The sequence below is a fragment of the Liolophura sinensis genome, chromosome 6 (genome assembly GCF_032854445.1).
Source record: "Liolophura sinensis isolate JHLJ2023 chromosome 6, CUHK_Ljap_v2, whole genome shotgun sequence".
In the NCBI taxonomy this organism is placed as follows: domain Eukaryota; kingdom Metazoa; phylum Mollusca; class Polyplacophora; order Chitonida; family Chitonidae; genus Liolophura; species Liolophura sinensis.
Genome location: NC_088300.1, coordinates 18,412,133 through 18,425,907, shown reverse-complemented (window position 1 = coordinate 18,425,907; position 13,775 = coordinate 18,412,133). Strand labels below are relative to the sequence as shown.

Below are 13,775 nucleotides of genomic sequence, written 5' to 3'. Positions count from 1 at the left end.
CAGTCGCGTAATCAAGACAGAGATAGTCGCGTAGTCAAGTAAGCTGGTTTCATGTAAGCAAAACAGAGATAGTTGCGTTGTCAAGTGAGCTAGAGTCGTGTAATCAAGAGACAGGTGGTCGCGTAAACAAGTAAGCTGGTTTCGTGCAATCAAGACAGAAATAGTCTCGTAGTCAAATAAGCTGGTTTCGTGTAATCAAGACAGAGATAGTCGCGTAGTCAAATAAGCTGGTTTCGTGTAATCAAGACAGAGATAGTCGCGTAGTCAAGTAAGATGGTTTCGTGTAATCAAGACAGAAACAGTCGCGTAGTCAAGTAAGCTGGTTTCGTGTAAGCAAAACAGAGATAGTTGCGTTGTCAAGTGAGCTAGAGTCATGTAATCAAGAGACAGGTGGTCGCGTAAACAAGTAAGCTGGTTTCGTGCAATCAAGACAGAAATAGTCGCGTAGTCAAATAAGCTGGTTTCGTGTAATCAAGGCAGAGATAGTCGCGTAGTCAAATAAGCTGGTTTCGTGTAATCAAGGCAGAGATAGTCGCGTAGTCAAGTAAGCTATAATCGTGTAATCAAGGGACAGGCGGTCTCAAGTACACGATGAATGTGCAATCAACCAAACAGTTGTCCTCAGTGGGTGTGAAAACACACTCCCCGCCTACACATGTCGGCTTGAACTTGTGACACATCACTCTCTACTGTCACGCTGCAGTGGTTGTGAATGGCATGTTCATGTATACCTCTGGGCCCAGTGTTCCGAAGCTGGCATAGACTTCCACTTGGTGGTGATAATCTTCAAACTACATGCAGATCTGAGCTTAAACGCTAATTTTCACTTTTCTCACGGGCATTTAAGAAAACTCATAAGTCCTTAAGATAAGCCAAACTTTTCTTTTATCTTTGAAGATAAAACAAAATCTTACTTAGGTCTAGACAACTTCGTAATAAGGCGGTAACTTACATTATAGGCCAGTGACTTACATGATAGTATGGTGACTTACATGATAGCACGGTGACTTATATAATAGGTCAGCGACTTACATGGTAGTATGGAGACTTACATGATAGGTGAGTGACTTACATGATGGCATGGTGACTTACATGACAGATCAGTGACTTACATGGTAGCATGGTGACTTACATGATAGCATGGTGACTTTCATGATAGCATGGTGACTTTCATGATAGCATGGTGACTTACATGATAGGTCAGTGACTTACATGATAGATCAGTGACTTACATGATAGGTCAGTGACTTACATGATAGTACGGAGACTTACATGATAGGTCAGTGACTTGTATGACAGCACGGCCACTTACATGGTAGGTCGGGGACTCACATGACAGATCGGTGACTCATATAATAGCACGGTGACTTACATTACAGGTCAGTGACTTACATGACAGGACGGTGGAGACAATGGCGGATTTCCAGGTGACGTACTCGATGGTATCCAGACCGTCCTTGCCGGCCACGTGCATGTAGAGCCCAACTATGGGAATGGTGAAAACAGCCACCATTAGCCCCATGGTTGCCATGGCCTGGGTACCCTGGAAAAACCCTGTCAAGGAAAACAGTGGTTAGACATGCGTCAGTGTTGAAGACAACTGACATGTTCTGGATTATTTCATGTATGTACTTCATACATATCGGATATTATATACGGCTTGAAAACGAAAATGTCACTGCCTGCCCCTTCACCCTGAACCCAGTGACGTCAGCTTTGTTCAAGATTTCTGTACACAATTTTCTGATCTTGGCAGTGATATAAAGTGAACGAAGAGCGATGCATGTGCTGTAAGGAGTTTGATTCGGTTAGCTTTCATTTTTATACATGTACGACAAGCAAAATAGTGTTTAATTAGCGGTATTATCTCAGAATTAATCTAGGCGGAAGAAAAAAGATCAAAGGGGTTAGCAATGGCACCAAAATCACATTATTTGTGTACAGTAGTGATTAAAGTGTGCGACCTTAACTGTGGGTTAGGTCAAATGATGTGACCTTTACAATGGGTATTAGAGATTACCGAACCAGAGACGCTTAATTAGCTTTCAACTAAGCCAGTGCAGTCGGTGAGAACTTAATCTAAAGTAGACCAATCAAGTATGAATGTATACATGAGATCATTTACACGCTGGCGATTAAACTGCTTTCGTGAACCGTATTCATAGTATGTATGTTTCAGACTTTATAATGAATTAAATTTAGTTACAAGTGGTAACAAATATTATTTTCTCATTTTTTTTAATAACGTTAGGCATTATCAAACATTCTAGGCTAACACTTGTAGCTTCATCAAGTGAAGGGAGACCATTTACAAGAATCAACTACAAAAGATCATCCACTCGATGGAATGTCGTATCAGAACAATGTAGCATGTGTCACCTATATATATCACACAAAGAACAGGTGTAACTCTTAATTGTCACAATAAACATCCTCAGCAAACCTCTCAAAACTACCAAACAGAATGAGTCAAAAGTAAAAGTAAAATTTTAAGGCTGCGAATTTATGGACATTTTAACCACCACCATGTTTGTTGTCATCAACAACAGTGCAATATTATCATGGATTTAATTGAATGTCATTCTGAATAACTACATGTAAAGTGAACAGCAGTGTATACACCTATTACGCAAATTTAAACACGAGGCAAATCCATTTCCTGCCAAGCAATGCTGTCAAATCGTGGTATACCTGGCCAGGTATGTGATCACAGGTATGCAAGCCAAACAGACCGCTGAGATTAAAGAACTGAGATAGAACACAGTGCTAGCTGTGTACAGATAGCTCAGGTGATAAGTCTGTGTTCCGTGACTACTCCACGTTTAACACCTGTCTTCTGTAATACGTGGTTTATAGATCGTAAACACGTAATGACATATATACTGGTTATATCATAAGGCGATAGCCAGGGTTAAGACTGCAGCTACACATATCCCTAGGCAGGGTTACCAAATGTCATCAAACCACATTCACATGGACCACTGACTAGATTTCATTTCCAAAAAACTTAAACTCTCACCAAGATTTGCAGATAACTTTCTTGTCTTACTTTTAACGCGAGTCTGGCTCAAAAGCGACAGTAATTTGTGTGCATAAACATGTCTTCTTCTTAACACCATCCTTTCTCGAATAATATATTGGCATGTACCACCCCGACATGAAATGTCATAACCTGAAGAGTAATTTTTCATGAACTGACGGAGTAAAGTTTTCGAACGACGCGATATTTCACTCATACAAAAAGATTTTGTATTGTTTCAAATTCTAGCCTACATTGTCGAAACTAAAACTTGATTATTTCACACAACAGCTCAAGAGACTATATTTCTAAAATGATATAGGCCTACGCATGATTGAGTTCTTCATACAACTCCCAGTATTGTACTATTCAGGATGACATGAAGTATGAGTTGCCTTGAACATTTAGAGGTATAATTTCATCCAAGAACACCCCAATGCAGTGATTTATTTATTTGTTTTATACGTGTTATACGCCGTACTCAAGAATATCTCACTTATACGACGGCGGACAGCATAATGATGGGAGGAAACCGAGCAAAGGCCAAGGGAAACCCACGACCAGCCGCAAGTTGCTGACCAGTGCATCCACTTGCAATAGCATAGATACTGGCTAAAGCGTGATCTACGGCTTTGTAACGTTGTAAGTCGTGACTTACCTATTTTGTAGTTGTATACAGTTAGGGCTTTGATGGTTTTGTTATTTCATAAGTCGTGACCGGCTTTGCTATGATGTAAATTGTGACTTACTAGCTCTGTTAGGGTGTGGGTATTATTACTGGCCTTATAATTTGTACGTAATCGCTTGCCGTCTTTCAAATGGTGTAGAAAGTGACTTACCGGCATTGCAATTGTATAGGCAGTGATTTACTTGCTTTGTCAGTGTGTGAGGGGTGACTTGCCGACTTTGTAATGGTGTGGACAGTGACTTACTGGTTTTGTTGGGGTGTGGGTAGTGACTTACTGGCTTTTCAATGCAGTAGGAATTGACTTTAATCGTGTGGGTAGTATTATTTATGTAATGGCTCGAACAGTGACTTTTTGGCTTTGGTCATGGCGTGGGCGGTGATTTACCCGCTTTGGTAATGGCGTTGACATGGACAGTGCTTTGTAATGGCGTGGACAGTGACTTACCTGCTTTGTAATGACGAGGACAGTGACTTTTCGACTTTATAATGACACGGACAGTAACTTACTGGCTTTGGCATGGTTTGGGCAGTGACTTTCCGACTTTGTAATGACGTGGACAGTGACTTACTGACTTTCTAATAACGTGGACCGTGACTTACTGACTGTGTAATGAAGTAGACAGTGACTTAATTACCGGCTTTGTAATGACGTTTGTAGTAACCAATTGGTTTAATTGTAAAGGTAGAGTGTTTTTTTGTGACAGTGTAAATAGCGACTTACCTGCTTTGTAGTGATTTAGGTAACACGATGTGCTACAAGTCTGCCAGAGCCCCATAGTAACCGGGGCATTATTCACCCCCTCTAACCAGTACGGCGTGGAGAAACTGACGATGAAGAGAATGAAGGCGATGCAGACGACGATTAGAGCGTTGAGGGTCCACAGCTTCACCATGGCCGTATCCTCACCCCACCACCATGGTCCGGGGATCGGGTGATAGTGGGCGCCGGAAGAGCAGGGGAACGGTTGTTTTGGGTCGTGGGGTAGATGTAAGCTGGCAGACACACCGAGAGGCTGAACCACGGAGGATGAGTGGATGTGAGATAAACTTGGACTGAGCGCCCACCCCACAAGTAGAGAGGACAGTCAGACAATAGTCCACAGTTGTACACTCACACACTAGTCCATTGGCGCACGGCTCTCTGACCCACTGTTACTGTTTACGCACACACACTATCTGTATATGAGTAAGAGAATCCTGGTTTGTAGTCCCGCTAGGTAATTGTACCACGACTACACACGTAATTCCTTCACAATGCCGTACAGTGCTAGCGATTTTCTACACGTCTCCTCTGCACTGGCTGAACAGGTGGGGACAATGTTTGAGTTATAATCTTAGGTAAGGCCAAGGTAAGCGGGGCTGGCTGGGTGGAGCTCCACTTTTATCTTGTCGAATCTCCACAGCAACTAGTGAAAGTCTCGCGCTATGTATTGTAGTTTGGGAATAATGCTGAGTATCAGTGGCCTGTCGGTCTCAGTAAACGGCTGATGCACCTATTATCTGAAGAAACACCTGATATAATCTTACCTGAGGACAGCGTTCTCTGCAACAATCCGACAAGGTGTTTTCAGTCAGTCTGCGCAGAGTGAATTTATGTGAATGCATCCAGGAAATTAAAGAAAAGTCATGTATTTAAATAGCCCCTGATATGCCCTTGTCTGTTTCACTTGACGCATCTAATTAGGCCACGAAGTAACTCAAGCGTGACAGGTGAGTGAAAAAAACGTAAGAAGCCATGGGAAAAGTCGTCCTACAGGTTGATTAGCTTTTGTTTCTGTTTTCGTCGGTATGACTGTATCATACATATACCTAGCTGCGTCTTCTAAGGTGTAGACGGCCATATTTGACGGAGTGTTAAAGATGGGGTCCGTATACACGTACAAAGACACGTCGGGGTTCTATACCCGGGGTCCGCTGATCTACGCCAGCCCATCGGTGTTCGAAGGGATGAAGGCGGACTGTAGCGCCGTGTCACGCCTGGCCCGCCTCGGACTCTTGATTCTGCTCTTAGCTTTCCTCCTTCACCTGATCGGCTTCACAACGCCAGCCTGGTTCCTGCCCGACCCCACCTTCACCGACACTTTCCTGGGCTTACATGTGACGGGCCTCGGCATCTGGGAGGTGTGCGGTACCCAGGACTATACTTCATTCTGTATTTTCCTACAAAATCGTGATGGTGAGTCAGTAAGCCCCGCCTCATAAACTAAACACCTGGATAACTCAATGTGAAGGGAGGAGTTCTCGTATATAGAAAACGTCAGGTATAGAATTATGTTTACACAGCTCGATATAGTATGGGACACGTGTGTTAATGAGTCTACCTTCACACACTTCCTTCTATTACCTGTGCACCTACTCTCAATGTTTAAGAAATTTTTACCTGGAAAACGTCAAGAAATATGTTCTAGGTGGTCGTTTAGGTACTGATCAAAGTAGTTATACACATTACATATGTGTTGAGAGTAAAAGATTTGTTGGGAAATTAATGTGGGCCTACATATAATGTGTCACAAGGTGTATTTCTCCATCATCTAAGACTGGTGTTCGTGCATACAGTGTGTCACAGATGTATTTTCTTCCCCTTCCTTAGACTGATATCAGTGTACGCTACTGGAGGCCTATGCGGTGTGTCACAGATGCATTTCCCCCTTCGTTAGACTGATATCAGGAAGTGTACATTACTTTAGGCCTGTATAATGTGTGACATGTAATTTCTTCCCTTTCCTTTGACTGATATTAGAGAATGCACGCTACTGTAGGACTATGTAGTGTGTCACAGATGCATTTTCTTCCCCTCCCTAACACTGATATCAGAGGGAGCGTGCGTTACTGTATGTACATGAAGTGTGTCACAGATGTATTTCCTTCCCCTCCCTAACACTGATATCAGAGGGAGTGTGCGTTACTGTATGTACATGAAGTGTGTCACAGATGTATTTTCTTCCCCCTTCGCTAGACCGATTTCAGTGAGTGTACGTTACTGTAGATCGGTATAGTGTGTCACAGATGCATTTTTCCCTTCGTTAGACTGATATCAGGGAGTGTACGTTACTGTAGGCCTGTATAGTGTGTGACAGATTTATTTTCTTCCCTTAACTTTGATTGATATTGGAGAGTGTACGTTACTGTAGGCCTGTATAGTGTGTCACAGATGCATTTTCCCGTTCGTTAGACTGATATCAGGAAGTGTACGTTACTGTAGGCCTGTATAGTGTGTCACAAATGTATTTTCTTCCCTTGCCTTTGGCTGATATTCGAGAGCTTACGCTACTGTAGGCCTATATAGTGTGTCACAAATGCATTTTCTTCCCTTCCTAACACTGATATCAGTGGGAGCGTGCGTTACTGTATGTACATGAAGTGTGTCACAGATGTATTTTCTTCCCCTTCGCTAGACTGATATCAGAGGGAGTGTACCTTACTGTAGGCCTGTATAGTGTGTCACAGATGTATTTTCTTCCCCTTCGCTAGACTGATATCAGAGGGAGTGTACCTTACTGTAGGCCTGTATAGTGTGTCACAGATGTATTTTCTTCCCTTGCCTTTGGCTGATATTAGAGAGTGTAAGCTACTGTAGGCTTATATAGTGTGTCACAGATGCATTTTCTTCCCCTTCCCAACACTGATATCAGTGCGAGGGTGCGTAACTGTATATACATGAAGTGTGTCACAGATGTAATTTCTCCCACTTCCTTAGACTGATTTCAGTGAGTGCACGTTACTCTAAACCTGTATAGTGTGCCACAGATGCATTTTTCCCTTTTCTAGACTGATATCATTGAGTGTATATTTCTGTAAGCCTGTATAGTGTGTCACAGATGCATTTTCCCCTTCGCTAGACTGATATCAGGGAGTGTATGTTACTGTAGGCTCTGTAGTGTACTGTAGTGTGTGGCAGATGTATTTTCTTCACTTTCCTTTGACTGATATTGGAGAGTGTACTCTACTATAGACCTATATAGTGTGTCACAGATGTATTTTCTCTCACTTCCTCAGACTGTTATCAGGGAGCGAACGTTACTGTATATAAATGCAGTGTGTCACAGATGTATTTTCTTCCACTTCCTAAGACTGGCACCCGGGAATGTACGTTAATACTGAATAAAGTGTGCAACAGACGTATTTTATCCCCTACCTTAAGACTGGTGTCAGAAAACTTACTTACTGTATATAGTGTGTAATACATGTAGTTGCATCCCCCTGGCCTCTCTCTCTTGAGATTGATGTCAGGAAGCGTACCTGACTATATAGAGTGGGTAAGAGGTGCCTCCTCCTGACTCCTCTCTCTTGAGATTGATGTCAGGAAGTGTACCTTACTATATACAGTGTTTATTAGGTGCATCCTCCCGACCCTTCTCACTTGTGATTGATGTCAGGAAGCGTACCTCACTGTATATAGTGTGCAATAGGTGACTGTTTATAGTGTGTAATAGGTGACTGTTTATAGTGTGTAATAGGTGCATCCTCCTGACTCTTCTGTCCTGAGACTGATGTTAGGAAGTGTACTTGTCTGTATATTGTGTGTAATAGGTGCATTCTCCCGACCCATCTCTCTTGAGACTGATATCAAGAAGTGTACCTTACCATATATAGTGTGTAATAGGTGCATTCTCCCGACCCATCTCACTTGTGATTGTTGTAGGAAGCGTACGTTACCATATATAGTGTGTAATAGGTGCATCCTCCTGACCCGTCTCTCTTGAGACTGATATCAAGAAGTGTACCTTACCATATATAGTGTGTAATAGGTGCATTCTCCTGACCCGTCTCTCTTTAGACTGATATCAAGAAGTGTACCTTACCATATATAGTGTGTAATAGGTGCATCCTCCCGACCCTTCACCCTTGAGATTAATAACAGGAAGCGTACCTGACTTTGTTTAGTGTGTGTTAGGTGTCTCCTCCTGACTCCTCTCTCTTGAGACTGATGTCAGGAAGCGTACCTGACTGTAAATAGTGTGTAATAGGTGCATCCTCCCGACCCTTCTCCCTTGAGATTGATAACAGGAAGCGTACCTGACTTTGTTTAGTGTATATTAGGTGTCTCCTCCTGACTCCTCTCTCTTGAGATTGATGTCAGGAAGCGTACCTCACTGTATATAGTGTATAACAGGTGCAGGGGTCAGAGAGAAAATTAGTATATATAGTGTGTAATAGGTGCATTCTCCCTTATGACTGATTTTAGAAGCATACGTTACTGTATATGTAACATGTGTAACAGGTTATTTCCCATCCTCCACCCCTCAGGATAGATAGTTTACGTTACTGTACACAACATGCAACAGGTACATTTCCTTCCCTACATAACACCGGTGTTGCCTACGTCCGTTTTTTTTAGTATATAACGTGTAACTTGTTCCTTGTTCTTTCTCCTCCACCTCCATAGATTGGCGTTACTCCGTGTATGTGAGGGCCGGCTGGCACTACGCCGTCCAGGTCCTCGTTGTCCTCGGTTTCATCTCCTCCATCCTCCCACTGGCTCTTCTCATCCTCTACATGATCCGGCGGAACCTCACTCGCCGTCGGACAATCCTCATCGTCACTATTGCCTTCTCCCTTCTGTCAGGTAAGTCCAGGTGATCACTCATTACACTGACAAAATACATGCAAAATAGTTCTACGCTCATATTAACCCAAATGAATGTGCGTTAGAAATTTGGACGAAATAGACAATTAGAGGATAATTAACTCAATGGTTTGTCCTTATGTAGAGCTCAAGTTCGTCAGCACTTGACCACACGCGGAAAATTTCACTGACATTTACAACTAAAACCCGTCCACATGTTTGGTATATGCTGATTCCCTACGTCATCCAAAGTGTAGACCCGTCAAAGCCGGAATCAGTAAACCGTTTAACAGTTATCCGGCCTTTGAGCTCAAGAATAATAAACCAACATCGCAGACATTCAAAATAATATATGAAATGAATGCTTCAAACTCGCATATGGTTCAGCATCCTTGCAAATGTATGTTCTGTTTACGCTCAGATGTACGTGATTGTTATCTTGGCCTGTATGTATCTGTTAGTGTCTGTATGTATTTGTAAGTTGTCTATATGTATTTCTAAGTAGTCTGTATGTATTTGCAAGTAATCCATATGCATTTGTAAGCAGTCTGCATGTATTTGTAAGTAATCTTTATGTATTTGTAAGTAGTCTGTATGTATATGTATTTGTAAGTAGTCTGTATGTTATTGTAAATAGTCTATTTGTATTTGTTAGTACTCTGTATATACATATAAGTAGTCAATATGTATTTGTAAGTAGTCTGTATGTGTTTGTAAGTGATCTATATGTATTTGTAAGTAGTCTGTATGTATTTGCAAGTAGTCTGTATGTAATTGCAAGTAGTCGATATGTATTTGTAAGTAGTTTATATGTATTTGTAAGTAGTATGTATGTTTGTGTAAGTAGTCCATAATGTATTTTGTAAGTAGGCTATTTGTATTTGTATGCAGTCTATATGTACATGTAAGTAGTCTAATTGTATTTGTAAGTTGTCTATGCATTCGTAAGTGGTCCATATGTATTTGTAAGTATTTGTAGGTTGCAATATTATCGCACAAAGCAGCAAACGCACGTGATATTGCCCCATCCCAGCTGACACTGCGTGGCTCATTCCAACTGACTGAAGATATCATACTTCTTACCCCACCCCTGGGGGCAGATTGCACCCCATGTTTCTGTTTTCACATTGGATAAGATTTCTGGTTTTAGGGAGGCATATACTTGGGTGTTTACAAGCCGAGGATACCAGAAATTGTTCTATATATTTATTTCTTCGTTAAGTTACTGCTGAGTTTTGTGTTTTAATGTAACACTACTATGTACATCTGATCTAACGCAACTGCTTTTTCACAAACATCCTTATATTAACCTCCATGATAGCGTTTATCATATATAAGGTTAAAGCGATCCTAAAGTTTGAAAAAGTTGTATTTCTACCCGATTTATTAATTATACAGCATCGATTATGAACGGTAACTCGTCCACAGACCAGGCTGATATTTTGTACAAAATCACGTGAAACCGTATATCTGGTCTTACACTGTTGCCCTTTGTCTGTTACAGGCATCCTGAAACTCACCGCTGTGATAGTGTCCATCTGATCTTACACTATTGCCTGTTACACTCTTGTTGCCTGTTACACTCTTGCATTTTGTCTGTTACAGACATCCTGAAACTCACCGCTGTGATAGTGTACATCTGATCTTACACTATTGCCTGTTACACTCTTGTTGCCTGTTACACTCTTGCATTTTGTCTGTTACAGGCATCCTGATACTCACCACTGTGATAGTGTACATCTGATCTTACACTATTGCCTGTTACACTCTTGCATTTTGTCTGTTACAGACATCCTGAAACTCACCGCTGTGATAGTGTACATCTGATCTTACACTATTGCCTGTTACACTCTTGCATTTTGTCTGTTACAAGCATCCTGATACTCACCGCTGTGATAGTGTACATCTGATCTTACACTATTGCCTGTTACACTCTTGCATTTTGTCTGTTACAGGCATCTTGAAACTCACCGCTGTGATAGTGTACATCTGATCTTACACTATTGCCTGTTACACTCTTGCATTTTGTCTGTTACAGGCATCCTGAAACTCACCGCTGTGATAGTGTACATCTGATCTTACACTATTGCCTGTTACACTCTTGCATTTTGTCTGTTACAGGCATCCTGATACTCGCCGCTATAAATAAGTGTACATCTCATAGTACACTGTTGTCTTTTGTTTTTACACGCATCCTGAAATTTGCCGCTATGATAATGTACATCTGATCTTACACTATTGGCTGTTACACTATTGCCTTTTTTCTGTTACAGGCATCTTAATCCTGGCTGCTATAATCGTGTACGGTATGAACATGACTAAGGACGGCGGCGACCTGAGCTGGTCATTCGGCCTCACCGCGGCGGCAGGCACTCTATTCATCCTCGGAACCATCCCTCTGTTCGTGGACCTCTTCCTCCGCGACAAGGCACACGTGGAGAGGTTACCTTGATCACGTGACACAAGAGGAAATAACTCACCTTAACGCCAGAACATCTGCTGATTCTTTAGCACTAAAATGTGATGAATTTGAAACAATTATAAATATTCATGGTAAATGCCATCATCATCTCAAATGATTCTCTTTAAACTGCATTAGTTTGACGCCACACAAATGTCAGTGTTCAGCAGAAGATTTGACCTTTTGTGGCTTCTGTTGGAGCGAACCATCATCACAAAGAAAACTTACGCGCTATATGCCACAGTATGAAAGTTCGCTGCTACTCAGTTTGCTTCTGACAACGAGGGAATGGATCTACTTCACATTACTTGATATTTTAATGCTAATGATATGTTAATATTACGTCCACTTTTGTGTTCTTTGCCGAGTTTTTCTTGCGCATTAATCTCTGCACTTGAGTGAAGTGTTTCACACCTTGGGCTCCTGAGGAACAGAATGCGTGTAAGGACTGGAAATACCTTTGCTGAGGTATAAATACATACATGTAATGCCAACGTTTGCTCAACAAGGCTCAGCCTCTTTAGTTGTCATCAGGCTGTCATACTATGGAAAACCTCAGTGTATCTTATACTGACTTCGAAGAACAACCATTTATGTGACGTGACCGATGTTTTTCTAAGATGACACGTCTTAACAGTGATATGTAGAAGCTTGTATGAATGCAGGCCTTGTGTGTTCTAGACTACCGGTATCTGCAGAAAACTGTCGTCACTTACTTGCTCCCCCGAATATATGTCTAAGTTTCTCAGAAACGTGTAGGCCCTACTCTATAAAGTGATGTGAATTCCACTTATCCACTGATACATAAACACAAGCATTCATTCCAGTAGCCGATAACACGATGAATTCTTTTGTATCGTTCTACACAGCTTTATATGCACACATATGTGCCATACTTAACTATGTATGAATGTTGCACTTACATTTATGACTGTTCTAGCGAAGTGATTACGTTCTACACAGCTATATATGCACACATATATATCATATTTAACTATGTATGAATGTTACACTTACATTTATGACTGTTCTAGCGAAGTGATTACGTTCTACACAGGTAAATATGCTCACATATATACCATATTTAACTATGTATGAATGGTACACTTACATTTATGACTGTTCTAGCGAAGTGATTACGTTCTACACAACTACATATGCACACATATATACCATATTTAACTATGTATGAATGTTACACTTATATTTATGACTGTTCTAGCGCAGTGATTACGTTCTACACAGCTATATATGCACACATATGTGCCATACTTAACTGTGTATGAATGTTGCACTTACATTTATGACTGTTCTAGCGAAGTGATTACGTTCTACACAGCTATATATGCATACATATATAATCATATTTAACTATGTATGAATGTTACACTTACATTTATGACTGTTCTAGCGAAGTGATTACGTTCTACACAGCTATATATGCACACATATATACCATATTTAACTATGTATGAATGTTACACTTATATTTATGACTGTTCTAGCGCAGTGATTACGTTCTACACAGGTAAATATGCTCACATATATACCATATTTAACTATGTATGAATGTTACACTTACATTTATGACTGTTCTAGCGAAGTGATTACGTTCTACACAACTACATATGCACACATATATACTATATTTAACTATGTATGAATGTTGCACTTACATTTATGACTGTTCTAGCGAAGTGATTACGTTCTACACAGCTATATATGTACACATATATACCATATTTAACTATGTATGAATGGTACACTTACATTTATGACTGTTCTAGCGAAGTGATTACGTTCTACACAACTACATATGCACACATATATACCATATTTAACTATGTATGAATGTTACACTTACATTTATGACTGTTCTAGCGAAGTGAGAACGTTCTACACAACTACATATGCACACATATATACTATATTTAACTATGTATGAATGTTACACTTATATTTATGACTGTTCTAGCGAAGTGACAACGTTCTACACAGCTATATATGCACACATATGTGCCATACTTAACTATGTATGAAT

The 13,775-nt window shown here is 40.8% G+C and overlaps 1 protein-coding gene across 1 annotated transcript; it reads left to right on the top strand.

Moving 5' to 3' along the window:
• The first annotated feature begins 4,433 nt into the window (after positions 1-4,433).
• On the top strand, positions 4,434-11,725 carry LOC135466968 (uncharacterized). Its single transcript, XM_064744723.1, has 3 exons — positions 4,434-5,883; positions 9,094-9,273; positions 11,547-11,725. The coding sequence occupies exons 1-3, from the start codon at positions 5,568-5,570 to the stop codon at positions 11,723-11,725; spliced, it is 675 nt and encodes a 224-aa protein (XP_064600793.1). The 5' UTR covers positions 4,434-5,567.
• Positions 11,726-13,775: the final 2,050 nt, after the last annotated feature.

Bases quoted from the DNA above. Each gene is read 5' to 3' on its own strand.
- LOC135466968 (XM_064744723.1), top strand. From the start codon at position 5,568: ATGGGGTCCGTATACACGTACAAAGACACGTCGGGGTTCTATACCCGG. The intron at 5,884-9,093 runs GTGAGTCAGTAA...CCACCTCCATAG, and splicing joins TTTCCTACAAAATCGTGATG to ATTGGCGTTACTCCGTGTAT. The intron at 9,274-11,546 runs GTAAGTCCAGGT...TTTCTGTTACAG, and splicing joins TGCCTTCTCCCTTCTGTCAG to GCATCTTAATCCTGGCTGCT.